The sequence below is a fragment of the Aspergillus lucknowensis genome, assembly GCF_044049455.1.
Source record: "Aspergillus lucknowensis strain CBS 449.75 chromosome Unknown BJX67scaffold_45, whole genome shotgun sequence".
Lineage (NCBI taxonomy): Eukaryota > Fungi > Ascomycota > Eurotiomycetes > Eurotiales > Aspergillaceae > Aspergillus > Aspergillus lucknowensis.
Genome location: NW_027263589.1, coordinates 98,201 through 124,592, shown reverse-complemented (window position 1 = coordinate 124,592; position 26,392 = coordinate 98,201). Strand labels below are relative to the sequence as shown.

At 46.8% G+C, this 26,392-nt stretch overlaps 8 protein-coding genes across 8 annotated transcripts; 2 read left to right on the top strand and 6 right to left on the bottom strand.

Moving 5' to 3' along the window:
- Positions 1-339: 339 nt before the first annotated feature.
- BJX67DRAFT_384179 (SDR family oxidoreductase) lies at positions 340-1,425 on the bottom strand (the record flags this gene model as incomplete). Its single annotated transcript, XM_071033614.1, has 5 exons — positions 340-435; positions 534-821; positions 877-1,155; positions 1,207-1,250; positions 1,389-1,425. The coding sequence occupies 5 exons, from the start codon at positions 1,423-1,425 to the stop codon at positions 340-342; spliced, it is 744 nt and encodes a 247-aa protein (XP_070882978.1).
- A 687-nt stretch (positions 1,426-2,112) lies between these two features.
- Positions 2,113-3,840, top strand: BJX67DRAFT_374170 (uncharacterized protein; the record flags this gene model as incomplete). The annotated part of the gene is made up of 2 exons (XM_071031516.1): positions 2,113-3,515; positions 3,711-3,840. The coding sequence occupies 2 exons, from the start codon at positions 2,113-2,115 to the stop codon at positions 3,838-3,840; spliced, it is 1,533 nt and encodes a 510-aa protein (XP_070882977.1).
- Positions 3,841-4,214: 374 nt separating this feature from the next.
- Positions 4,215-7,559, bottom strand: BJX67DRAFT_362195 (MFS general substrate transporter). The gene is made up of 4 exons (XM_071029969.1): positions 7,193-7,559; positions 6,954-7,085; positions 6,421-6,889; positions 4,215-6,332 (listed from the first exon to the last, which is right to left on the bottom strand). The coding sequence occupies exons 1-4, from the start codon at positions 7,334-7,336 to the stop codon at positions 4,603-4,605; spliced, it is 2,475 nt and encodes an 824-aa protein (XP_070882976.1). The 5' UTR covers positions 7,337-7,559; the 3' UTR covers positions 4,215-4,602.
- Positions 7,560-9,095: 1,536 nt separating this feature from the next.
- BJX67DRAFT_384176 (glycosyl hydrolase) lies at positions 9,096-12,669 on the bottom strand (the record flags this gene model as incomplete). Its single annotated transcript, XM_071033613.1, has 2 exons — positions 9,096-9,388; positions 11,271-12,669. The coding sequence occupies 2 exons, from the start codon at positions 12,667-12,669 to the stop codon at positions 9,096-9,098; spliced, it is 1,692 nt and encodes a 563-aa protein (XP_070882975.1).
- A 5,071-nt stretch (positions 12,670-17,740) lies between these two features.
- Positions 17,741-19,380, bottom strand: BJX67DRAFT_374167 (arylsulfotransferase family protein; the record flags this gene model as incomplete). Its single annotated transcript, XM_071031515.1, has 3 exons — positions 17,741-19,021; positions 19,072-19,200; positions 19,264-19,380. The coding sequence occupies 3 exons, from the start codon at positions 19,378-19,380 to the stop codon at positions 17,741-17,743; spliced, it is 1,527 nt and encodes a 508-aa protein (XP_070882974.1).
- Positions 19,381-20,486: 1,106 nt separating this feature from the next.
- BJX67DRAFT_390278 (uncharacterized protein) lies at positions 20,487-21,551 on the top strand (the record flags this gene model as incomplete). Its single annotated transcript, XM_071034621.1, has 1 exon — positions 20,487-21,551. One exon carries the CDS (start codon positions 20,487-20,489, stop codon positions 21,549-21,551), a length of 1,065 nt encoding a protein of 354 aa, XP_070882973.1.
- A 582-nt stretch (positions 21,552-22,133) lies between these two features.
- BJX67DRAFT_362194 (uncharacterized protein) lies at positions 22,134-22,932 on the bottom strand. The gene is made up of 4 exons (XM_071029968.1): positions 22,676-22,932; positions 22,550-22,617; positions 22,429-22,491; positions 22,134-22,357 (listed from the first exon to the last, which is right to left on the bottom strand). The coding sequence occupies exons 1-3, from the start codon at positions 22,879-22,881 to the stop codon at positions 22,457-22,459; spliced, it is 309 nt and encodes a 102-aa protein (XP_070882972.1). The 5' UTR covers positions 22,882-22,932; the 3' UTR covers positions 22,134-22,357; positions 22,429-22,456.
- A 953-nt stretch (positions 22,933-23,885) lies between these two features.
- Positions 23,886-25,552, bottom strand: BJX67DRAFT_390276 (cucumopine synthase; the record flags this gene model as incomplete). Its single annotated transcript, XM_071034620.1, has 3 exons — positions 23,886-24,855; positions 24,952-25,284; positions 25,349-25,552. 3 exons carry the CDS (start codon positions 25,550-25,552, stop codon positions 24,394-24,396), a joined length of 999 nt encoding a protein of 332 aa, XP_070882971.1. The 3' UTR covers positions 23,886-24,393.
- Positions 25,553-26,392: the final 840 nt, after the last annotated feature.

Below are 26,392 nucleotides of genomic sequence, written 5' to 3'. Positions count from 1 at the left end.
CAGCAAAATATGTGATTTAGTTTCTCTCAGAGGTTTCGACTTGGCCACATTGCGGCTTGTGCCGTTGATAATATATTTCTGTCGGCTTGACTATGTGAGTCATCACCGATTGGTTCACCATAAGCAAGACAGGATGAGATAGCCCATAATCTGAATACTGTTTGAAAGACGGTATAAAGTAAACTGTGCGTTCGGACTGATCGAGTCAGCTCCTCTCATGGGGACTAGGGTTCTTCACGAGGGCCTAAGCATATTTGAGATGCAGTAGCCTAGAAGGCCGCGACAATGTTCTAATCAAAACTAAACGGCCATCCACAAGTCCCCGAAGCCAACAGCAGGTCAACAGCAGGTAGATTTGATATTCTCTGCCTTGGTCTTGAGCTCCTGCACGTCCCAGTTCGCCCACACATGGCGGCCACGAAGGAAATCCGCCTCCTTGCTCGTCAGCCAGACCATGAAGTCTCCGGAGAGGTCAGTTATTGCCGACGTTAGCCAAAGACAGTACAATATTAAAGGATCAAAGGGCATATTACGTGTATCCATGGGAAGTCTCTTCGGATCGCCTCCGGATTTTCGGAGGAGAGCGGTGTCGACAATTCCTGGGTGTAGGGCTGCAGCAAAAAAACCGTCGGATTTTCTGCCGCTAGGTATTCCGTGAATTTGACAACGGCTAGCTTCGAAGTGAAATAGGCTGATGCGGTGGCGGTCGTTTCGGCTGGAAGGGTAAGCAATGCGGATGTGATACCGATTATGGCCGCACGCTCGGGGTTGGCCGTGGGGAGGAAGACTTTCGATGGGATCATGGTACCCTTCACATTTGTCTGACGATTGTCAGTCCTTTGAGCTCTCCAAGAATAATATTCTTCCGCAACACACTTCAAAACTCTGCCACCATTCGTCGGTGGGTGCCTCCTTTATGGGTGCCAGTGTCGAGACGTATCCGGCCGAGAGAACGAGAATACCCTTGGTTCCGAGGGCGGCTGCGATGTCGGTCAGGCCTTTCTCATCCGTCACGCTGACAGAGTATATGGAGCTATGAGCTGAGAGCAACTTTTGAGTCTCCTGAAGTTTCGTCTCATCACGTCCGAGGAGGATTATCCTGCCCGCACCGGCACGATTGAACGAAACAGCTGTTGGGCGCCCGATTCCACTGCCCTGGCAAGATTGTCAGACACCAGTCGTGCTATGATGAAAGGGGTTTCGTACTGCACCCGTGATAATAACGGTCTTGCCAGCGGCACTGTTCTCAGCTCGGGCGGGTTAGTGTCAGACTAGGACTCATTGTGCCAGACGGTCGTGAAAAATGGGAAGGGAGGCTGCATGGTTGTAGGATGTTTGCGACTCGGATCGGAACGGGGGAAGGGGGGAGTGAAGGTTCCAAGACTGACCTGGTGGTTCAGAAAATGGTGCCTTTATAGCAGTCATTGGCCCCAGATCTCCTCTTCAACTGAAGAACGTGTTCACCTGATACACTAGTCACAAGCAACACAAAGGTACCGCGGGGAGGTGAGAGTCCCACAATCGGCGTTTAAGGCTCAAGATCACCGCTGCCTGATGTTCCGGGAGAGAGTCCAAACAGTGCCTTAGCTCTGATGCTGATAGGACTTTCTCGGATGTCATTCGGAAGCTCTGCGGTGCCTGGCAAACCATACAGACGTCTCTGTGCATGAAGAACTTCGGTGCTCGCCTCACGCCTCAACGGTGTGGGTGCCTTGCCGAGTGTCCAATCAGGGCTCAGAGGTGGACTCGGCGGCACGAGAAGGGCGCGGTCACGTGGTATCAAAGCGATATCGGCCTTGTTCAACCGATTTGCAGGCTTCGGAGCTCTCTCGGAACATTGACACTTCCTGCCGATTAAGTTCCTGGAACATGGCACACGGCCTTGAGCAACAACAAGATGGCATACCCTCGGGGATCGAGCCCTTTGCGCTCGACTTCCATGAAATGTTGCATGATGACCAAATCCCTCCAGATTCCTTCCTCTATGAGCTTGATGATGACTCAGAGTTGCCTGCGCAAGAAGATGCTGGGACATTCGTCGACGCCGGGTTGCAGCACCCCCTCGATGGCCCATCGAATCCGAAGCCAGGGCCATCCGTGGGACCGAGCAAGATGAGTCGAGCCGCAGTGAACGTCTTAAAGCAGTGGTTTGACCAACATGCCGATGTTCCTTATCCAACCAAGCAAGAAAAATTATCGCTTGCTGAAAAAACCGGGTTGACCCTGACGCAGATATCTAATTGGTTTGCCAACGCCCGGAGACGCCGAAAGTATCGATTCGCGCGGGGCAATGGACTGCTCACCTCCTTTCCACGACGCAATTCTCTCGATATAGTGCGCGCGGGGAATAGCAACTCTTCGCTGAGCCCGTTTGAACGTTGGAGAAACTCACCTCCTGAAGCCGAAGCCGCTTCTCTGGAAGCTATTATGAGTGCAGTTGAAGGGAGCAAGAACAATTTGCCTTCCCAGAACCCTGATATCTGGAGCTCGTCACAATCTGTCCCCAATGATGCTTTATCAATAGAGTCCTCGACTCTATCGGGATCGGGCCTGTCGAACAGCTCCGCGTCATCCGCTCAAAGCTTTGGCTCTCTCAGCTCCAGTGGCTCCTTCACCCGCTTTCTCACAAACGAACAGGGACGACGCCGGCGGCGTCGCGCAAAATTGATGACTACCCGCCGGAGGACTGCGGACAGTAGCAAAACAGAGGCACGACCGTATCAGTGTACGTTCTGTACGGACACATTTCGCACAAAGTATGACTGGTCACGGCATGAAAAAACGCTGCATATATCCCTGGAATCCTACACATGCTGCCCGAGCGGACCAGCATACGTTGCGGTGGATGGGATTACTCGATGTGTTTTCTGCGACTATGCGAGCCCTTCAGAAAGCCATTTCGAGGAGCATTCTTTCACTACCTGCCAAGAGAAGCCGGTAGTGCTGCGGACCTTTTACAGGAAGGACCATCTTATGCAACATCTACGCCTTGTACACGGGGTTAGTAAGTTTTTACCATCATCGATGGATGGCTGGAAGTCACAGATCGACCAAATAAATTCCCGCTGCGGATTCTGTTCTCAGACCTTTGAACTATGGTCCGACAGAAATAACCATCTAGCACAGCACTTCCGGGAGGGCGCCTTGATGAAAGACTGGCGAGGGCATCGGGGTCTCGAACCACCAGTGGCGTTGGCTGTGGAAAATGCCATGCCGCCATACCTTATCGGCATTGAAGCCGCATGCATGGATCCATTCAGCGCATCTCGAGTGGCTGACAGGGGTTGGACTTTTGATGACGGTGCAGAACAAACGGATCCGCTCACAGGGGCTGCCAAAAAACCTACACCATTTGAGTATTTTACTGCTCAACTTACTGAGATCATTCGCAACGCCATTGCTGCGAATGAGACTGTAACAGACGACACCATCCAGACGGCCTCCCGCCGTGTTCTATATGGCGACGACGATCCATGGAATCAAACACCTGCCGACAACCCGGAGTGGCTGAGGCTGTTTAAATTGGGGATGGGACTCGAATCCCCCACCGGTCCATCCGAGGATGACTGGTTTCCGGGGCCTTATAATCGCCAAGAATCCGACTTCTTTCTCCCTTGGTCTGGTGATGTATGGAGGCCGTGGGGCGCGTCGGACACAAACGACGGTACTGCACAGGCTATCGATGCTTGCATTGCTTGGCCATGGCTTAGCCCTGAGGCTCTCGCAGATTTTAAGAGGTTCTACACGAGGGTATCTCCCCCAGCAGCATCAGCAGCACCGGACGAGCCGGGAGACGCCGACTTCACATCGGCTTTTGTCGGGTCCCCAACATTCCCATGATCAACTTCGAAAGAATAAGTGTCATGAGCAGTTGGCCGTCCATGGAAGAATATCTCGTGACTCGCTGAAGTTCATATCCATGCAGGCCTAGCCTCTGCGTACCCCGTCTGTATTCTCGGTGGGCAGCTGTGTTGGTGCTCTCGTGTTTGTCCATGGCTTGCCACGGGCCCAGACTTGACGTGGTTCCCTCAATGGAATCCAGTCGCTTCCTTCCCTGGCCGATTACCCGATCATCCGCCGTGGCGCAGCCGGACTATCCTCGAGTACTTATTTGACTATGTAGTCAGACGTACGGAGGCGGGGACACTAACAGTTTTGATTTTGGTCCCACAAAACACCAAATTCGAAACCGAAAGCGTAAAAGTAGAAGGCAGAAGAAATCAAAAAAAAAAAAAATTTAAAAATTTAAAAATTTCAATAGCATGTATATGTCAGAGCTTACCCTTCCCAGCAGCTGTTCTGTTGCTGCTTTGCTGCTAACCTTCAGGTGTCTTCGGGATTAGGCAGTAATGGGAGTTTTGGGTCATGCCCTTGGAATATCGGGCTATCTATAACACCCTGCAAGAGAAAAATGAGCCTTCTGTCTATCTGTTTGGCAACGCGACGTTGGGCTAAAGGAGATCCAAGTGGCTAGCAAGATTGTATGCTTCACAGGCTTGATCGTTTTGTAAATGTTTGTGAGTGGCATCATTGGGTAAGTCACAGAATGGCCATGAACTCATCGAGCGCGCTCAGCTGAGGACCAGGCGTATTATCTTACAGTTAATCGGAAGAAGGGTGATTCTGATGGTGACAATGAGGATGACGACGACATCGGAAATGCTCATTTGGCACGGGATCGACTTGCTTCTTAGCCGCCATCACAAGATTGAGGTACACCGGGAAAAAAGCGCCGGCGCTGAAAAGAGCTGCCAAAACAACAAACGAGAAGGACTCGCCGCGAGCCAGGCTCAACGATTGCCGTGCAAAGGGAAAGAAGGCCCCCCCGCATATAGCAGCGGCTAGAAAGGAAGCGATAGTTTTGGTGTGTCGGCCGGCCCCGCGTAATGAGATGGCGAAGATGGTGCTGAACGCCCCGCTCTCGAATAGATAGATCATCATCGACATAGCGACCGCAGTCACACCAGTCGTCTTCATGCAGAGAACACTGAAGACGATCATGCCCATATACGATATTAGCAAAGTCCAGCGCGGCTTCAAAATAAGTAGCGAGAAAGCAGTCAAGAAGCGACCGGCAGCAAATACCACGTGGCCAATAGTGAGAAAGCTAAAGGGTGTGAGCGGAGACTTGGGATGAGCGGCGATGACGAAGGGTATAAGGCTTGTAGAAAAGACTTCTTGTCCGGCGACGTAGAAGAATTGTGACCAAACACCTAAACCAGCGGTCAACCAGACAACCGGCATGCCCGCTACCTTGGTCTTGTTGTCCTCCCGTCGTTGATCTGCCAATTCTTGCAAGTCTTCATCTGATGCCTCGGGGACTGGTAGATAGAAGAAAGCTGCGGCAAGGAGTGCGTCGAATAAGGCGATTCCAAGATACGTCCATTGCACGTCAACCAGAGACGCGACATCCTTGACCCTCTTAAATAGCACTCTCTGGGCCAACAGTTCTGATAGCACACTCCCGATTGCCTGGACACCTTGAGATAGATTGAGTCTAATCTCAGCGTTCTCAAGGGGGCCACAGAGCGCGAGAAAAGGGTTCGCTGCTGTCTCTAAAACACCAAGACCGCAGCCCACGACGATATTTGATATAATGAACCCGACGTAGGATATAAGAACAGCTGATGGCCAGAAAATAAGAGCCCCAAGCCCGTAGATGCATAGTCCGGTCATGAAGGTAGACTTAAAACCCCAGCCTTTTAAAACCGTCCTACCAATTAGCAAGGGCCCAATTGCATACCCACCGAAGTAGGCTCCGTGGAGCCCTAGAGACTGCCACACATTCAGCTGGACGATGATTTGGAATTGGGTGTTAAGAACGCCGAGAAAACCGTATGCGAACCCCCACATAAAGAAAAGAAGAGTGATCAGCACATTGGGCAATATCGACTCTTTGTTGTTTAGCTTAAGCATACACTCCGGGTTTCTCAAGTTCACAAAGTTGGAGAATGTCCTCTCTTGTGGGTGTGAAACTCTGTTATGAGATGTGACAGCCTCTGCATCGAGCCCGTCCCTCCTCAAGCGGTCCAAAAACGATGATATGTTTGTGAACAGCTGAGAGTTTGGCCTGCGCGGAATGTCGACGAGGCTGTCGTGAACTGGAGGTGGAGGTGGAGGTGTATAACCACGACCGACAACCGGCCGTTCAATAGTGGTGGAAATAGAGCTTGTTCCATAAGAAGCATTTCTATCGTGAGTAGCTTCATCCGTGTCCCTGATCAGCGTCGGCAGCATGCTAGCTATGAGTGGCTTCAGAGTCGGCACGCATCCACAGATTACCAGCGAATTGACTTCAACTGCGGACCACATGAAAGATAATGACGCATACCCTATCATATATTAAGCAGGTTTAGTTAGCTATGAATATGCCGGGAAGAGGAAGGGAAAGTGTCACAACGAGAATGCAAAAGGCCATACAGCTAAAATCAATAGTTTGGTAGTTTGACAGGTGGATTGCTTCAATTCTCATCTGACGAGAGGTCGCGGCTTGCTGAAGAAAGGCGACCCTGACCACGTCCACCGCAGTAGCGAAGAATCCGAATCCGAATGTGATAATTAGGATTATCTTCTGCTTTCGAGGCAAATGCAACTTTGTTATGATCGGTATGGGGAGAAAGAGGATGGCCAGGTCGGTGGCAATATTGACGGGAGCGGAGGTGAGATACAACGTCAATATATCGGTACACCTTGCACCGGGTGGGATGGTCGAAAGGAAGGCGGAATCAACAGGGCGACATTGGAAAACGTAGACAAAAGTCAAGACGAGGCCAGCCAGGCCAGTGACGAGCAACGTTACGTAGTTGGCCCATCGGAAGAATTTCTCGCGTTGTGTCAAGGTCAAATAGAACACGAGAATCGAGCTTTTGACGGCCATCAGCGCAGGGTTCTATCAAGAAAAAGAAAAATCAATTTGTCATCCCTGGCGTTAGGAGATCCGATGAACTGCACACATATAGCACGGTGAACGCATAGTTGGCGCGATTGAGGCTAGGGTTGTTTTCGGGCGGGATATTACGAGAGTGCAGGCCGAGACCTCTCTGAGCTGCATAGAATAAGGAAAACGAGAGCCCGAAGTCAAGAACCTAGAAAAAAAAGTCAACGACGGAGCTCCTTGGTCAAACAAACTGTGCGTCTTTCTCCCATCCCAGCTTCGAATAATTGAAACCGACGGGCAGGACATATCACATACCCATGCAACCAGCATCAAGTAGTCGTGAAGCCAGATCCTTCCCACAACGAAAAAGTGGGACACGAATCGCAGGATGACGAAGGCGCTCGCGAGGACGAATATGCTAATAGACACTCCAAGCACTATTGGCTGACGGCCTTCCATCTTGCCAGCAGATGGTCCACGTCTCTTGCGCACATCTAGCGATGGTGGTTCGGGGTAACTTCTCCACTTCAGGTTCTAGATATCGTGCCAGAGACTGCTTCATTGTTATTGCTCTAGAGATAGAGTAGGTCATACACTTCCGTCTCACTGAGAGCTTGCTTGTGACCTGGTGACAGGAAAGGGGAATATAATCCACGAGGATGTGGTCTTGGGAGAAAAAAGTGACGGAAGGTAAGGGGCGAAAAGATAGTATCTCACGAGATGTGAAGTAAAGGGTGGCGTGATTGAGAAGCACCGCCACCTACTTGCCACATATCAATCGCGTGCATTGATTGATTGTGCTTGACCGTTAAGCTTCGGTCCATGGAACAGATATTTTAAATTAAGTCATGACAGCAAAGCTAGGCAATTATAATCTAATCTGTTAATAAGTGAGTGATATGCAGGCTAACATTAGCGCGTAAATATCGCGCTTGCTACCATGGATGTCCCAAGCTTCCTATAATGGTGAGTTCTGAGCATCCAGGTGCCTGGTAGAGAATGATTGCAACAGACTATTGGGGTGATTGCTTTACACTCATTCTCGAAATCAGCTTGACCAATACATACTCAGTAACTCTTCCCTGGGCCCACTACCAAGGCATTAGCACAGAGAAATTATTAAGCTAGCCACTGTTAAAATGAGGGGCAACAGCAAAATACTTTGCTATGGTCCTGTATCTTGTCACGTGGAATTACGTGCAATGCTTTAATTCTTTGATTCTTGACCAATAAGCCTTTCATGGCAACTGTATTATATGGCGGCATAATATTGCGGGCCTTAGTTTGAGGCGGCTTGTTCAATAAGTTTTCCATGCTAATGCCTTGGTGGTGGTGCTAGGAAAGAGTTACTCAGTATGTATCGACTCCTTGAAGATCATTGCATTCTCTTTAGAGGCCTGAAGGTCGGAGGAACTCGACGTGGCCACTGCGTGGGTCACGTGGGTTTTCGCCTCGCTAGCCAATGAGAGCCCTCGACAGTATGTATTGGTCAAGCTGATTTCGAGAATGAGCATACAGTGACGTGGGTGCACTTTCTCGAATGGATCTCTCGGGATCGAGGTACCTGAGATCCCTGTCAGACTGCGCCATTGTGAACTATTCACCAGTTATTCCTTGGTTCAGGCTTAGTTAACTAAGCGAATCCAGACAATTAACTTGTGATACTACTCAGGCCAGGCCGCCCGGCCCCTAATATCTAGTTAGTAGGTAGCATGATTAGATCTATCCATAGTACTTAATAATATAGGCTTTCAAAAGGTCTAGTAGGACATTGCCTTAAAAATAACAGGAAAGTTGATGGATTATCCTAACAAATGACATATAACAGCAGTTGTTGATATAAATGCTTGTTTTTGAGTCTATCTAACTATTTACTATTACATGATTGATTAATACTACGGGCTCCTGGACTACAAGTTTCCTAGTTAGAGGTTTGTAATAATTGTGGATACTTGATAGATTCTAGCTAAAGGGCGCTTGATAATACCCTTAATTAAGAGTTAGGTGGCTCTTTTATTAGATATTCTAATTGAAATACTAGCATGTCAACTTTATACTAGGTAGAGGATCTCTAGGTAGAAAATAGAAATACAACTATGTATTGCTAGACTATGTAAAAAGGGTTTGGTCATGTTACTTTTTATAGACTGGTCTAGGAATAATAGCCTTACCTAAAAGTCTATAATCTAGGATTCTGTTAGTCTGAGTTATTAGCAAACTAGATATATTGCAGCGACTGTGGAAGATCCAAGTGATAGAGGGTCACCCAGGGCTTGATACCTCGTGCGAGAAGCCCGTCAATCAACCGATGGTAAAACGCAATACCACCTTCGTTTATAGGGTCGTTTCGTCCACCAAGAGAGATAATGCGAGACCCTGACAGAGAAAAGCGGTATGCTCTTGCGCCGTACTTAACGAGAAGATCAAGGTCGTCCTCATATCGGTGGTAGTGGTCACAGGCAGCATCGCCGTTAGCTCCACTCGCGGTTCGAGGTTGGTTGGTGGGAATGCCTATCAAGAATTTAGAGGTCTTGGAGAGTTCATAGCCTCTCAGGACGTAAGCCAGCTATGCTGGATTTTGTTCAGAGTTGCCTTTCTTACTAACGGTGCCGAGGGACCAGTGAACGCAACTTGTACAGGAATTGATGAAGATGGGCTTTTCCTTTCCAGAAAAAGCCTCATGAGATGGGTGAAGATTCATCCTGGATTGGCAAGGCACCTGCCATTCCAAACCGACGATATTGATATCTTCTATGAACTTTCCCTAGTCTTCAAATGTCATGGACAAGTATTTTATGTTCCGGGCAGTTATTTATTGCCCCTACCCTTAGCAACAACGCCAACTGGGCTGCAGTGGCTACCTTTTCTAACATACATAGCTTTCGTAGCCCTGTCTACTGTGATTGCCACCTGTATCCCAGCCAGCTGAATATGGAAGTTTGGCTTGATAATAAAAACAAGTATGAGACAGCCATCAATTTCTTATTATACCACTTATGTTTGATCCTGAAATTTGACGCTTTTCTACTGGCCCGATAAATTCCTCACATCAGGTTCCCAAAGCTAGCAAGGCGCCTCCAAGACATGCGATGGTACGAAAACAAATGGTACGGATTGTGTCAGAGATTCGTTGAATAGCGCTCTTTCAAGGCGAGGCTTTTGATCCCTCCTAAAGGCACGAGAAATTTTAAACTGTGCCGCATACAGCATACTGAGATAATTGACATGGCGTGTTGAGCGGTCAAATTTTGCATATCCGTCCAATTTTTGGGTACTACGTAGCTCACCAATACTAGGACATGATCTGTAGAATGATATTATCTCACAGCAGTGGCAATAATCCCCCCTAAAGGCTATGGGTTCAAACCCGGATGTATCCTCAACCCTAAACACGTACATCAATGCGCTATTCTTTCCGTCAAGTTCCTCAACTCTTATCTCCTGCCAACCCAGTTGGCACCACCTCATATGGATGGCCCGAGAACCAACTGTCTTTTAAACCTTTCCCAAACAACTGAGAAAACACAAAAGCCAAATCTGCAGCTCCAGCCTCTTCAACGAGATTGGACTCGACACTCGTATCATAAGATATGAAGTCAGTCTAGGTGTACTCCTTCGTTCTGTACTAGAATTTTGGCGATTTCGTCATAGGTTGCTTCAAGGTTGCTTGTTTCTGCATTTGCTGCGCGGTGTGCCGAAATAACGTCGGTTCGATGGTGCGTGACGTTGGACGGGGAAGCGCTCCCATCTAAAGTCAAATATATCTCATCAAATAACTGTTCTTAGGACCTGGCCCGTGGTTGCCTAGCTCCACCAGCCTACAACTCAAGAGCCCCTAAATAGTTTCTGTCGGCCGGAGCCCCTGGCTTCGGACTTCTCACTGTTTCGCTGAACATCCCCCCCAGAACTCACAAGCGACAGCGAATGGAGCAATAATATTAGATAGCGTCTCTTTCCTATTTAGTTTAGTCGATTCCTGTACTTAAATAGTGTTGCTTCCGCAGTGATTCAGAATGCCAGAGACCACTCAATTTCTTCAAATCCTCCCCTAGATTGACTTCCGGCTCATAGTTTCTTTTCAGACAACAGAGTACTAGTATAAGGTGGCAGTTGGGACCAGGCGCAGGTGATCCCCCGAAGTATCAAACACGAGAACAAAAAGTCCGAAAATAATCATCAGCAGCCTACAACTATGGCATAAAAGCAGCGTAGGTAAATGAAGTCAAGGTTAACTTTCCCCGGTCAGACACAACCTCAATCCCCTCCGCGTCTTGATTCGGGTAGATCAGGGCCGACAGCGCTGCGATACCACCATTCACAAATATCTCAACCGAGTTCCAATCGACATATATTGCCAACTCGACTCTGTCCCCACCTGTAGGGTTTACCATACTCCTTCTTGCGTCCCAAACCTGCTTAGGCCCTGGTGCCAGGCTATCCGAAGCAAAGCCATCAGAGTTCCTAAGCAAAAACAGCTCAGTGTTCGCAAAGTCATACCCAATTGTTGTGTTGGAGGTCCCGTCGGATTTGATCCGGAAGTATACCAGGTTACCGTCGTCACTATCCCCTTTGGAGACTGTTGCTCGAATAACATATGCACCTCCCCTAAGTCCAGTAGGAAGCGAGGCCGTTGCTGGGTCCGTTGTTATTTCCGTCCCATTCACCCTGACAGGGCTGCCAAACACGGATTCATATTCAGAAATAGGAAGACTGATGAGTCTAGGAATTCCCTTGACTGTCTGGTATTTGATCTCCCGCACTAAACTCTGTTGTCCCTCAAAGTCCCCGTAGTAGGGCAACCCGTTGGCATATTCCCAATTATTCATCCAGCCAATGGCGTAGCGGCTTCCAAATCTGTTATCTGGATTTTCCCAGCTGACAGTGGCGTAAAAGTCCGGACCTTCATCTAGCCACTGTGGAGAGCTGGCCGTGGCTCTAAAAGTAGTGCCATTCCATGTTCCAAACCAGTAAACAGTGCCTGTTGTCTTTCCATGAAGATATCCATTGGCGCTGAGAGTAAGAATCCAGACACGTGTTTCCGGGTCCCCGTCAAGATCAAGTTGGTATAGGTCTGGGCACTCAAGAATTCCCAAGTCAATACCAGATGCTACCGGCGAGAAAGTTGAAATGAATGTCCAAGTCTTGAGATCAGGCGATGTATAGAACCCAATATAACTCCCTTCTGCGAGCGCAGCAACCCAATGGCCAGCATTCTCATCCCAGATAATCTTGGGGTCGCGAAACGCCGGTTTATTGTCTGGGTCTGGATTTGGCATCACCGGGTTACCCCCAAAGGCAGTGAAAGTGTAACCCATATCAGTGGAATAAAAAAGGGACTGCTGCTGAATCCCGTCTGCCATCTGAGTTAGGACTGCGACGACAGCATTCTGGCCGAATCCAGACGTATTAGCCTTGTCAACCACGGAGCTGCCGCTTTCTATGTCTCCCAGTATTAGACCGCTGGAAGGGTTAGGCTGATACTTTTCAATTGCAACGCCCTGGCGCGTCCATTGAACCATGTTGGTGCTGGTAACGTGGTACCATTCTGTTCCGCCTGCGCCAGGATTTGATTTATCCCAGTCGGAATTCCAGAGGTAGTATAAATGCCATTTGCCGCTCAAGAATAATACGCGTTGTGGGTCATTCATCCATTTCGTTTCCGGAGTGATGTGGTAGCTGGGTCGCGTTTGGCCAGAGACAGATGTGATCATTTCAGCCACTAATATAACTGTCGAGACGAAGAGAGATTGAAATACGAGTTTCACGGTTGCAGAGACATAGGCACAAGGCATTGCGCTATGATAAGAAGAAGAAGAGTAGTTGAAGACAGGATAAATTCAAAAACCCGGCAAGGTGCAGAAGAAAGATGGCAAGATGAGATGATCAGCTAGTTTCCTTCGCCCAGCTGTACTTTCATTGAATTTCCACCGGAGACTCGACCTATTGATATAAGTTGATCGCGGGAGCTCTGTTTCCGTCATATGCGGCCGAAGGGTGGAGAAACCTGGGGTAAAACCCGGGGAAAAGGTTGAGACCGCGGAGAGAGTGGATACATCCGCGAGAGGCGTTACCTTGACGTCTGCCCCGACTCAGCTCCCTAGTAGAGCAATCCTGCACGAAAGCCTACCCTAGTTTTTGTTGCTCTTCGCTACGTTTCCTGATATACGACCGGAAAGCTGCACCGAACCTATGATCGCTACTATCTGCGTCCTTTCTACAAAGCTAAGCCCGCTGGGCGACGCTCGATGAATACTATAAGTGACTCAAAAATAACATGGTAGGCAATAGGACGACGCGAATACGTACGTGAGGAGGAGGATGCGAAAATATCGTGAGATTTTGTTCTAGATGCTATAATTGAGGAAGGGGGTACAGTAGGTACTACCGCCAGCCTATAGGCCAGCAGTGCAAGCATCAAGCTTGCATTGATTGCTAGTATCTACTGCGGTGCCCCTTATCCACAGGAGTACGAAGGTATATTTCTAGCTGATGTGACCATCGAATACTGCATGATTGAGAATAACTTTGGCAGGCAACAAAGAGACCTTGGATGGGTCAGGCCAGGGAATTTTCATGTATTGTGCAGGAAGAAATCTACCACCACCTTCATTCCGAAGCGGGCAGTTCACTATCACATACCCAATGTGTACTTGGTAGTGGAGCTGGGAGACAATCATCATGTATTTAGAAATCTTGTCCGCAATTGCGGAGAAGCCCGTTCTCCTATCACTAGGATACTACGCGAACCACACGATGAATACTAGTTATTCAGCTTGGATAGCCATTCTTCGGGCAAATAGAGATCTTACACATCGCCGCAAATGGAAAGGGGCACCCAAGGGGTGGAAAAATCCCTCGCATCTGATCCGAGGACAGGTCAGGACTTTGCGTCGCTTTTCGTTGCTTACTCGTGCTCTACATCGGGAAGAGCCAGATTGTTTCCGCGAATTACCTTCCCTAACATGCAATCCTGGTCACTTACGAAAACACTCCTTTAGCCCCGTCAGCTCAATCTAATTTACTTCGACCAATCCCACCATCCCAATCGAGCAATGTTTTGAGTTTGGTCTCTTGCATAAGCCATTTAGACCACTGTCGCGTGTCTCTGCGATGGCTGGCTGGTATAAGGTATTGCTTTAGTTGAGGTCGTCGGCTGTTTCCCTTGGGGAACCTTGGCTTGCAGATCATCTTATATCAGGCTTCTACTTTTGTTGTTGCATCCGCGTTCACCCAGAGCTAACAGCAATGAAACCCAGTGATTCTGCCAGTCTGTTCCTTCTCGCAATGCCTGCCCCAAAGTTGTTCACTGCGCGGCCGAGCGAGACCTATACGGAGGTGTACTGTTCACTGTTTCACTCAGCCTCGCACGAAACTGGATGAATAATTCTAAAATCTCTTCGTGTACTATGACGGTACCTGCCGTATGATCTTTAATTTTAGTATAGCTCTGGATGCACGAGCTGGTCCGCAAAGTCGTGGGGCCATGCATCTAGCAGAGACATGACAAATCGGACGCAACGACCCGTCGCTCTTCAAGCAAAGGGATTCCCCGGTAATATCACGGAGGTGTTTTGGTCCGGAACGGTTCCAATTGACGAGAATAATACGAGCCGGCCTGGACGTGAGGGCAAGGCGCCTTGGGTTGCAATGGAAACTTTTTGAGTAAATGTAGTATTGCGACTGAATTGAGCTTGCAGCAGCTGAATTTAGCCGTAACCGATGGGACAGCTTCTTCCCAGCGGACACATACCCACAAGGATCTACAGGCAGAGTCGCATATAGTCTTGGCACAGGTATGACATTGACTACGTACAATTCCGCGAACCACATTTTACCAGGGCCCGTACCAAGCTCCGAGATCCGTGCGTTTTCTGGCATAACCAGATTCACGAATGGATTGCTGAGTTTAATTTTACAGACACTAATAATAAACCATACCAATGGTAACTTTTATTTTAGGGATAATATTTCCTTTACCTTGACATATAGAAAAACGAGCGAATATATACTAAGCAAGGCACCTACCGGTTTAACAGGGCTGGATTCAGCAGCCAGTCTGTATTTTGAACCCTTTTGTTAACGTTATTTCCCCCTACTTTCCAACCGTTCAGCAGCAGTCAAATGTAAATTCAACCACCATACATAAAAAAATCCCCCCAGCTTGAGAAGAAGATTGACCTTGGAAAGTACTTAGTGTTCTCTCTTCCCATTTTCCTCTTAGAGACAATTATCAAGATCTAGATATAGCAAAATCTTAGCGAAGAGTTGCGAAAGCACTTGGGTATGCCCCCAGAATGTATGTTAAATGCATAGGGCACTCACTGTTCAAAGGGCAATCAGGGGAGTCATCCAAATCACTTATTTTGACATATCTTCCATTCTTAGCTCTAACCCATTCACTGCCATGGCATTAGCTAAGATCCGCTCAAGTCCTTGTCGAATAAAAGATGCTCGAGGGGATAACTGTAATCACGTAAACTGGATATCAACAGTGACTTACTCCGCGCCGCATTTACCGACTTTGCATATATTTATCTTCTTCGGTCCACCACCGGTTTTGTATGTACCGGCTGCAGAGTTACCTACTGCGCAAGGTATTCTCCACCATGGAACAACTTGATCTTTGCGGATCGTGCAAGGAGTAAACTCTTGCTTTCTCACAGGCTCGAATTCGAGTTCGTCATCGTCAACAACACGCTCCGCACTCGGCGTTGCTAGAACAGCAACGGGGAGAAACGCAGTGAGCATATAAAACATAGACTTCATTTCGAAGACTCCGGCTGTCTGCTTGTAGAACTGAAAAATTCTCCTGAAGTAAGGTTGTTCTGGGAGCTCTGTTCACGACTTGATTTCCCGGTGCTCTTGATGTTTCCCAGGAAGAATGAGCATTGAAATAAGGACGCAGTTCGATAGTTGCTGGCCGATCAGGCGGCCGTGGACGTCACCTCTAGTATCACTATGAACTCATTACATATTCTTTCCTATCAAGAGATAATGTGTCTATTTGATTCTAGCCCGCTCACGCCACAGTGTCCCCCTTAGCAAGGAGAGAGAGAGATTGTTCGCAACTGCATGGCATCCAATCAGGTCTTGTTGTAATAGGTCAGGAGATGAAATAGTGGAGACAATGCACAAAGGGTTATTGTGTCATGGATTTTGCAGCTTGTTGGCGACGGGTCTGGATGATCATAATAGTTAATTTCGTTACTCATTATAGAGAAAAGACGGGGTACGCTGCAGATCTCTGGAGCTCTATAAACAGAGTATCTAGACCATATTTTGGCAACCTATTAACTCAGAAATTATAACAAGAGACCTTGGATAAGCCTCTGGATACATATGAATGAAGTATCTCATTGAAGTTAGTATTGTAACATACTCTTTCCTCGAGCCTCGGTGTCTTCTTGGATACCCTCTATTACACCAAGAAATACTGTATTGATACATGATTCTAAGCTTGATCTCAGTTTGACACATTATGCAAGCCATGCATTTGATCGAGCTAGCGTATGCATTGACACGCCTACCTTGGAACCTTGAGGAGGAGACCTGAGGTCATCAGCCGCATATTATCTGGGTCATGGCGTCTTAAGCTGAATTCGGAACCAGTATCAAACGTGAAGTCTCGAAACTTTCCCTTATTTATGGAACATGTATTGTTAGGGTGGCCAGCCAACTTGTGACAAGAGGTGGCATGAGGTGGGTTTAAAGCCCGCACGACTTCTTAACCACGATATGGCATGTCCTGGGTTGACTATTTCTGCTGGGGTACTGCAAGACCTTGACTTCCTGTGTTTGGTAAATTTAGTGAAGGACGATATTACTGGCGCTAATCTAGCATCATCCGATAGTCTTCCGCATGTGGAAACGAACTCTGAAAGCCATGTGCTTTCGTGACACTCTGCGTGAAGGATGATCCTGGGAAGATTTAAAAGATCAGCCGTACAACACATACTCGCAATTATATAAGGCTATCCGTACTTAGGAAGAGTAATTATGTAAGTGGCAAGGAAAGCGCAGCTGCTAGGACTACTGCCACGTTCTCTGACCGGCCCATGGCTTATAGCATACGCTGTTGGATTGCTACTGTGAGTGTCACATCCTCGTTTTTATAAAAAGTGGAAACATAAGTGGATGCAAGGTAAATCTACTGAAGCTGCCGCAATTATTTGGTTTCAACCCCATGGTTAGGATAGATTTAGATTCAATGCTGCTGCGAACATCATACAGCCCTTCTCTAGAACCTCTGGAAACTTTTTAGGGTTTCTAGACCCACTTAATACTGGGTCCTCAAACCTTAATAAGACACGAATGTGAGAAAGGCGAGATATGCTGTTAATGTGGAGTTCGGAGCATGCATTCTAATGGTGCGAAGCATATGGATAAAGGATTCTATATGACTATGATCACGAAATGAATGCCCTCGAAAAAAAATAGTCACTGTTATTCAACAACCTGGACAGCTTTAAAGGCATAGTTCACTGGCACCAGGGAATTTCTCACTTGGAAACAAAATCCCTGATCCCACGGACATTTAGAGTAACAAGGCCCCAACATCCACAAAATACTCTCATGACGTATATGAGCTGGATTCTTTCCTTAAATGTCGTCAAGTGTATTACATGAATGCGGAAAAGTGGAGGGTAATAGTAACTTTGAGCACTACCGCTGGTTGGGACCCAAGATAGTACACTGCTCTTATTCATGACAGTAAACCTTATGGCTACGTATTATCACCAGGAAGGGCGAAAGTGTGTTAAAAGAGAAGATGGTTTTGTTGGCACTTGACTTCGCAGCTGATAGGCTTATGCGCCGTTTGAAAGTTTAGATCAGTGACCATCTGCTTGAAACTTTGGGGTATCTCTATTCATTCCCCGACACAATTGAAGAGGTAGTGACTATGGAAGAGTTTGCCAGGCTCGTCCCGTCCTTTCCAATGGCCTCTGCAAACGCTTGGGGATGGTAACTTGTGCTAACATAAGTAGTCTGAAAGCCGAGATTGTCCGCTTTAGTCAAGGGCATAAATTGTTCCGACGTAGATGTGGTAGCGTAGATATTCCAGTAATCAACGTCTGTAGCTCCGTTCCAGCTCACCCAAAATGTAGTGGCTGAGTTTGGAGACGGGCTGTATGTTCGCAGGGTGGGAGGTTCAGCTGGCCTCCCGGTCCAATTGGATTTGAACACACGGTAATTCATGGAGATTGAATCGGCCACTGTAGCGAAGAATACCGGGGTACCATCCTCAAGATGCTCAGAGATTGAAGGTTTGTTGCCCCATCCTATGACGACGTTCTTATTTGGCAGAATTTGCATGTTCCCCTGGCTCCATGACTGTAGGCCAGCGCCTGGAGCATGGTATTGTTTAATCATGGTCGAAGAATTAGTTTTGCGGTCAATGTAGACACTCATCCCGCTTGAGCTCAACGACGTGTTTCTATATTTGTTGCTTCCGTTGTCAAACAAAGAAAGCACTGTCGTAGTATCGTTCTCCTCGCGGAAACGGGCGTCGTGCTGGGAGGAGAAATTGTAATTCGTCAGGTGTATAGAAGACTGAGTTCCGCCCAATTGCCATATGACTGATCCATCTTTACCGGATATCTTGTAGATGCAGCTGGTATGTCTGGCTGACACTAGATAGTCACCGTCGGTATTCTTGTCGACTGAGTTAATATGGAAATAATCCCAAGCAGTCTCGTTGCTCAGGCCATCGCCGATCAAATCGTTCATATTCGGAGGGGTGTAGGATGCTGACGGGGGAACATGATCAAGTGATTTCCATTCGAAGAGAACCTGTCCGGTTTTTATATCAATCTCTTGGAAGACGCCATCTATAACCCAGCCGGGCCCAGGGGTTATCCCGTATGCCTCCAAGTTGTAAGACCGTGGTTGATAGACGGTTATGAGCATTCTTTTCCCATCAACAACCGCCGTCTCATGCATGTCGCTCTCAACTAACCCGCCACCACTTTGCACGGAAGTCGTGGGTTTGTAGCTGCTGTCTAAAATTAGATGGCGACCCCTCGCATACCCCTCCAGCATAGTTCCTTGGAAAAAGCAGAGATGGTCTGATCCGTCATAAGGGCAAACATGGAGATTATGGAAAATGTCCGTGATTGAGCCATCAGCGCCGCTCCATATAAGATTCTTTGTACGTCAGAGCGGCTAAGTATACGGGTCAGGGACAGTGGACATACAGCGTTATTGTCATAGATATAGGGCCCTGGCGCATCTCCCGCGTAAGGGGCAAGGAAAATATAGCCTGGACTGATGAGGCTGTCATGTTTGATGCTAATTTCAAGGACTGGAGCACGAATATCTGGCCGCTTGTTCAACGTAATAGAAGTCAGCACAGCTTCAAGGAAACTACTAAACAGAGAAACACCGACAGATTGGAAGGAAGTCCAAGTTGCGCAATCTATCATGTCGATTAATGCCACGATACAAGCTAATCCCAGTAGAAAATTTCTATTGGATTTTAGGCTGATGTTCCGGTCTAGGGCCATGGCGATTTTGAAGATATGCAATCACTATGCTCGAGTATGAGTCTTGCAAAAAGCGCTCTGAACGAGTAGAGAAAGATGCTAAAGAGAGATAGTATGATATGTAATTCCATATTTGAGAGTATTAGTAGGAGTAGTTAGCGCTGAAACTGAATGGGATCTGCCTGTTGAAATTACATCAAGACTCAGTCCCTAAACGTAATCTTTGACTGGATATACCACGCAACATGATGAAACAGAAATCCGATGCAACAGGGCTGAAACTCCTCTTATGTTGTAGAAAATCCAGGCCGTTGATGCTTCTTGTCGTTTTTCTTGTCTTTTCTGATATACGATTGAGGTCGAAGCGATCACAAGTCGTAAGGGTGCAAACGGGGAGGGTTCTGATACATGTTCTTACATCAGACAATCCTTTCTTTCGCCACTGAAATTGACAGATCTGTAGGTACTTGAGAATTCCGAGAAGCAATCTCGCTTCCGATGAAAAAGAAACCGCGGTGAACCCCAGTTAAGGTACTGAGGAAAGCCTTGGTAGAGGTTGCACTCAACGCATGATTATTGGCGGAAAAGTCAGGCGGAGCTGAACTTAACGACATGAAGTCAAGAACCATGGAATACTCATGCTACATACTACACGCCACAATCCACCCGGAAACCCGGAATTAGGGTTGACCGAGCAGTGCTGTGGTTACCGTGTGGTTACTTCGACAACATTTTCTGACAAGGCAGTATTGAATGATGGATAATTGAGTCGAGTGGATGGCAAGACGAGGTGACACACAATCTGTCCGGTTGTGGAATACCCTTGGATCAACCCTTAAGTGCTACATACCAGACCCGCACATTGGATTGTGGTGTCGGCATGACTGACCCCCCAACGTGAAACGGAATGAGCTCACAAAGCAAAAGCTCCAATATCATAACAGTGCTCCACTTGCTAAGGTAGCAATGCCGTCACTAAGGTAGGTCTCCTTCGCTCCGAACAGGCCAACGCTGACATGCAGCTTATCTTTAGGTTTACATACTTCCTCCGCCTGTTTTTCCATCGATCCTTTCACAAATATCTTTCGTCCCAAAGTCCAGATACTCTTCTATGAATTATTGCGGAAATGTCTCCAAGCAATCATGCATTCCTTCCGGCGCACTCACAGTCAGCAAAGCGTGTATTATTGATTACGTACCCTCGAACGGCATCTAATTTGTTCATAAAGATGCTCGCCCTTGAAAATCAACCAAACGTCGTCTCGAACGAAAGTGGTGGTTATTTCTTTTGGGATGCCTTCATGAAAGAGCGCAAGACTGTATCCAGGTGCAGGCCGATAGAGCAGTGGAGTCCCGAAGAAACCGTGGAAATCCGTCAAGCCTTCCAACGGAACTTTGATTACTTCGAAGCCATGTCACAATCTGCGAGCTATCAAGGCAAAATATTTTTCGCAAAAGAACATACCATGTGGCTGGCGGATCCAGCTGCAGTCGCTCAGTACCTTTCGAATCATGACTGTCAAGCATCTTCTCGACTTAGTATTCAGGTTCCAAACTCATACGGCGCGGCCGGAAAATTTTCACCAAAGAATATTACGATATTTCCAGACGCTTACCTGGAGACGTGGACACTGACATTCCTTATACGCCACCCTGCGTTGGTATTCCCATCTTACTATCGGGCCCTGCTGGACCTGGAGAAAGAAGGATTTGCTGAGCCCGACATAATTCAGCCAATGTTGGAGTTGCACTCTACGCTCGCATGGACTAGACTTCTATACGATTGGTACTGTGAACAGGTGCAGTCAAATCCGGGGCAAAATAATGGTATTTGCTTTCCAATACTTCTGGATGCTCAGGATGTCATCCACCATCCGGAGATTGTCTTGAAATACTGTGAGCTCATGGATATGAGTCCAGAAAGGGTGAAGTTTACATGGCAGCCGGAAATGTCACCTCATTTCGTGAACGGAGCCGTCCATAAAAGCCCCGAAGCGGTAATGATGGCAACTCTAAACCGTTCAACCTCTCTTCTTAAAGAGAGAACCCCAGATACTGTGGATATCACGTTGGAAAGAGCAAAGTGGGAAGTGGAGTTTGGTGAAAGTCTGGCGAAGCGAATGGAAAAATGGGTCAAAGACGCAATGCCGGACTATAATTACTTGTGGACTAGAAGATTGCGAGTGATCTAATGTAAACATGGATTGTACGCTGCGGAACATTGATCTGATACCTTGGACATGATACTCACCCCAACTATAGCCGATTTATCGAATAGGAAGCGAGCTGCTATTATTCTTGCTATGGGAAATTCTACCTTTCTATATCTATCCAATGGTACCGATGACGATTGCCATAACTCATAAGCGCGAAAAGCATTACCTTGCGCTGTTTATACAAGAGACAAGCAACGCTGGTCTTCTAGCTTCTTGTGGTCGTAGTCATAAGAGAACGAAATTCGGCTCAGGCACTGGCCGCCTGAATCCCGCTGGATAGCATTAGGGGCCATGACAACAATGTTATTTAAAACCTTATACTCCGTGGCCTGCCTTCTGTTTGAGTTACCTGCCAAGACCTTCCACCAGGTTGGGTTTGTTAAATTAATTTTCTCACATCAGCTTTCATTCACAACTATATTGCTATACACCCGACTCAAAAGAGCATACACAGAAGAAATGTATAATAAGATAACTCTTTGTTGTATTTCCGGCTCGCAGCTTTATATAGTTAAATTTTGAACAAGTCAGGGCAGGTTACAAGCAATGCCAACCATCTGAGCAAGAAAAGAGGGTGGTAATATTAAACTAGGACTAGAAGCACCCAGATTAAAGATGGTACCTATGATTTTGCGCTTCCTCAGCTGTATTTGTCGCATATCAGCCTCCTAAAGACTAGACATGGAATATCACTCCAAGTGAAAGAAATTTCCACTTTTTCATGAATAAAAAGAGGCGTTTGGTGTTAGAAGATGAATATCACTCCAAGAAAGCAGAATTTTCTTGTTTTATAAACAGAAGGAGCGTTTAGTGTTCTAGTCCGTAAAATCCACATGGGATTGCAACCTCCTACCTTGCAACTTGCGTAGGGCCGTATGTGATTAGCAAGTTGGTTTGCAGTTTGGCAGGTTTTTTTCTATAGATTGTGTAAGATAACTTCTTTTCAAAAGATAATATTTGAAGAGATGACATACTGCACTTGTTTGGGACGTCACTTCCCTTCACCCACCAATTTTTAGAAGTCTTATACCAGTCCCCATCACTGTCAAGTATTTAGTAAAAAATATGTTTAATGTTTATTAGTGTGTAGGGCTAGCTACCTCCACTTGCACTGATATTCGACATTTTCATTTGGATTATATTTCCCGGTTTGCTGACAAGGCCACTTGTAATATTTGATTTCGTGATTGGATTTGCATTTCGATGCCCTTTCCTCAAGAGAGTGAACATTATCTTCAATTTCCTCAGATGGAAGAGCAAGAGTAAAGGGAAGAATCGCAGTGAGAAGATAAAGTGGCGACTTCATAGTGAGCTTCGATAGGTTAACTATTCTCTCGATTGCTGTCAGCTGAATATCTGAATCTTCTTGTTTTGATGTCGACTAGCCTTAATATGTCCTTTTATACCCTACAGAGCAAGTAGAAAGAGTTCTAGGCTTTATGAGACCTCTATGTCGTGTGATCATCTTCATGACCAAACGTCAGTCTACAGTCATTCAACCCGTATCTCAATGCTAGATAATGGAATCCATATTAAAGGGCTAAAAATTCTAGTATTGGTTGAACCATATAGAGTACAGTGTAGCACGAAAGGTCACACTTTAGTCCACCCACATGTAACATAGGTGGCGAGATATCCCCCGTAGAACATACTTCGGCCAAGGTAGCTGCGCCAAAGCCACGAGTGGAGGCAATGATCCTCAGCTCCACACCAAATTCAATCTGATTGAAGGCCTTCTGTCTCCGAGGACTTGACGACATCGAAAACCTGGAAGGGGTTGAGTTTGGTCTTTTCATGGTCACTGTACGGCACATAATACTCGTCGTCCCAGACCATAGTCGACTGAGGTAAAATACGTCAGTGGCCCAGATATGCGGCACGAAATGAAAGGGAAGTAAAAAAGAAAAAGGCAACCGGGGTTAGAAACAATCTTAGACGCATTATGAAACAGCAAAATGTATGGATGATATTAGTACAGTAGATTGCCTAACTCTTGCAGTTGGACAGTGGTGGGATATTCACGCAGCTTATAATAGAAATCATCAACTTCTAAATCGAGCTGATATACTGAAGTCATACGCAATGGCCTAGCCACCACGTAGAGGCGCGAAATACACCACGACTGGACTTGCTCCGCCTCCATCGTGTTTCTCGGAGGCCCGAGAGTAGGTGGGCCTGGAACAAGCTAGAACGTTGTTTTCACCGACTCTCATGCGAAGTACTCAGCATGTTTTGCCAAATCATGTTATAATAGAAGGCCTAGATATAACATTACGGTTTGGCGATAGTTCGACCAGCAGCTCATGCACTTGTCACTTGAGTCCTCAAGGCGGACGAGACAAGACGAATACAGTTGATCCTGTCTCTTCGTCTTCTTATCGCTGCTATTTTAATCATTCTTCGAAGAACGACATTTTGGTTTTATTTTCTTTTTATATGAACCTTTTACCACAATGAATGATGATGCTTCCACAAGACCGCAGATGGACTACGCCGTGCTGAGGTTCTCTGGGGATGCAGATGCTGCTGATGAGATGTTTGAAGGTTTCAAGACATCACAGAAGCCCATTCAATTCGCAGAAAGTCCAACATAGTGATTGTATGGACCACGGCGATGGGGAAAATGTCTACCGCACCTGAAATTGATCAAGGTAAACCCCTATATTGAACCACCACCACGGAGTGGACATTACTACCGAAGGGTGTAAATTTCTCTAGCCACGTAAACTATATTCAAGCAGCCAAATCACGCCCAACAGCTAAATATTAGTTAAGGTAGGTTGCTCTTTTTCGTATTAATCTTCCCATGGGATATCCCCTAATTTTGCAAGATAGGATACTCCGTCCCAAGTTTCCAAGGAAATATATGCAGGTTCTGAGCATTCAAGAGATTCACATACTTCGCGAAGGCACCAATCATAGCCAAAAAATCCTCCCGACCCTGCTCCTGATTGTTGCTGGTTGACACATTCTTTTCTATGGCATGCTCAATTTGCCGAAATATTCTGTAGAGAAAATCCGCCCCTGCATAGCCAACGAACTCGGACGGCACGGACGCAAAAATCCGAAACATTTTTACCAGATGGCGGAGCTCAAAATCAGGCTCAGTCTCTGCCACTTTCAGGATGTTGTTCAGGACGTTGTAACCCAGCGGTCTGATCTCGCCATTGATAAAAACCATGGTGGAAAAGTAGGAGTTTTTGGATCCGGCACCTGAGAGGGCCCCTCCAGTGTGTACGAGGCCAATATCTGGGGAAATTGCCGACCACGACTTTTCAGTCTTAAGGGGGGAAAAAACAGTCAGTCAGTTCTTAGCCCTCGTTAAAATTGCATGAATTCATTGCTCGCGCATAAGCGGTTCAGGGTTAAATCGTACTTCACCATGGATGGTCTCTACCAGACGCATAACCTCTTTACTGACGCCCATTCGTTCCAGCGGAAGCGGCAGATGCTCGGTGGGTTCGGACTCGTAGGCATCCCAAACAATGACCTCAATAATCTCCTTAGTATTATTGCAAGCATTCCAGATGGCATTTCCCGCTCTGACAAGTTTGTCAATATCCTCAGCGACAATGTTGCCACAGGGAGCAGCAGGAAGGTATTCAGTCAGCGGACCATATTTTATGGCAAGGTGCTGAAGTCCAGAGAGGAAAACAGTCCCATCTGGCTCAGTAACCCTGTTCGGAACTATGTAGTTCGGTTTGGTGTACTGCGTAGGCAAATTTCTTCAGATCAATTCTTCCCCTGTGGCGGATAGGCTAGGATATTCTTACGATCAATTTCTCGGATGGCACAAGATGATAAAGGTGATCGCCGGAAACAAGGGCGTGGTTTTGGAGAGAACGGTATGGGAGGCGTTCGTATAATAACTTCACAAGGCGAGGGTTAACTTCATCCTTCATGACCGCAGTGAGAGTAATATCGAGTTGAGGCCACTTGACCTTGATCTTCCGGGGTGACTTGGTTGTACCGGACATGTCTGAAATGAGTGAAATTTGACTAGGGAACAGTTTTTTCATATAATATATAGGGGCTGATTATATCTGTAAGGGAGGTGAGCGTCGTACTCCGACAAACAGCACTAATAATGTTAGAGCGGAGGAGTTGCGTGAAGTACTATCAAAAGTTAGGAAAGGAGACTACCGTGGCTTATGACTTCTGCAATGATGGGAGGGACGAGGAATTGCAAAGTTACCACATGCCAAAACTCTGTTGTATTTTCACTAGTGCAGGTTAAGTATAGAAGAGGATGAATGAGGTCAACCAAGTCACTCCCCCACACTACATCGCGCCGGAATGGGATTACCATGGAATATCGTTACATTATCAGCTTCGAGGATCTCTTTCGTCTCACCTCCCAAGTGCAATAAACTTTTATAATTAACGTTTTACTTCTTCTGAAGCAACTGAAATGGCCAGGTACATTTTACTCGAAAACTTCGTGCTCACCAACGCTCATTTGCATTACTCGGGAAGAACGGAAGCTCTTCCTGGAGCGCGTCTGATGCTTATACGAGGTTAAACATACGTTACATAAGGACATTCTACACGGGCTCAGCTAGGAATAAAGCATGCAGGCGATTCGAAACGAAGGACTTTTTAGGGTACGAAGTACGAGCTTTACAGATGCAACCATAATTCCAATCAAGCGCAACCGCTACATCGTACCGTTGAACTGGGGCTTTGATTGCAACGAGACCCAAAAATATTTCTTTTTATTCTAGTAACTTTTCCAATACACATGGAATTATCTCTTTACAGCAATATACGTTTCATGAAATTAGTGTTGAATTGCAACACTTCTAGTATTTACGCCA

Excerpts from the sequence above, each read along its gene's own strand:
- BJX67DRAFT_362195 (XM_071029969.1), bottom strand. The coding sequence starts at position 7,336 with ATGGAAGGCCGTCAGCCAATAGTGCTTGGAGTGTCTATTAGCATATTC. Across the intron at positions 7,086-7,192 it reads ACTTGATGCTGGTTGCATGG|GTTCTTGACTTCGGGCTCTC; the intron begins GTATGTGATATG and ends TTTTTTTTCTAG. Across the intron at positions 6,890-6,953 it reads ATGCGTTCACCGTGCTATAT|AACCCTGCGCTGATGGCCGT; the intron begins GTGTGCAGTTCA and ends TTTTCTTGATAG.
- BJX67DRAFT_362194 (XM_071029968.1), bottom strand. The coding sequence starts at position 22,881 with ATGAAGTCGCCACTTTATCTTCTCACTGCGATTCTTCCCTTTACTCTT. Across the intron at positions 22,618-22,675 it reads GAATATCAGTGCAAGTGGAG|TGATGGGGACTGGTATAAGA; the intron begins GTAGCTAGCCCT and ends AATACTTGACAG. Across the intron at positions 22,492-22,549 it reads TGACGTCCCAAACAAGTGCA|AAAAAAACCTGCCAAACTGC; the intron begins GTATGTCATCTC and ends CACAATCTATAG.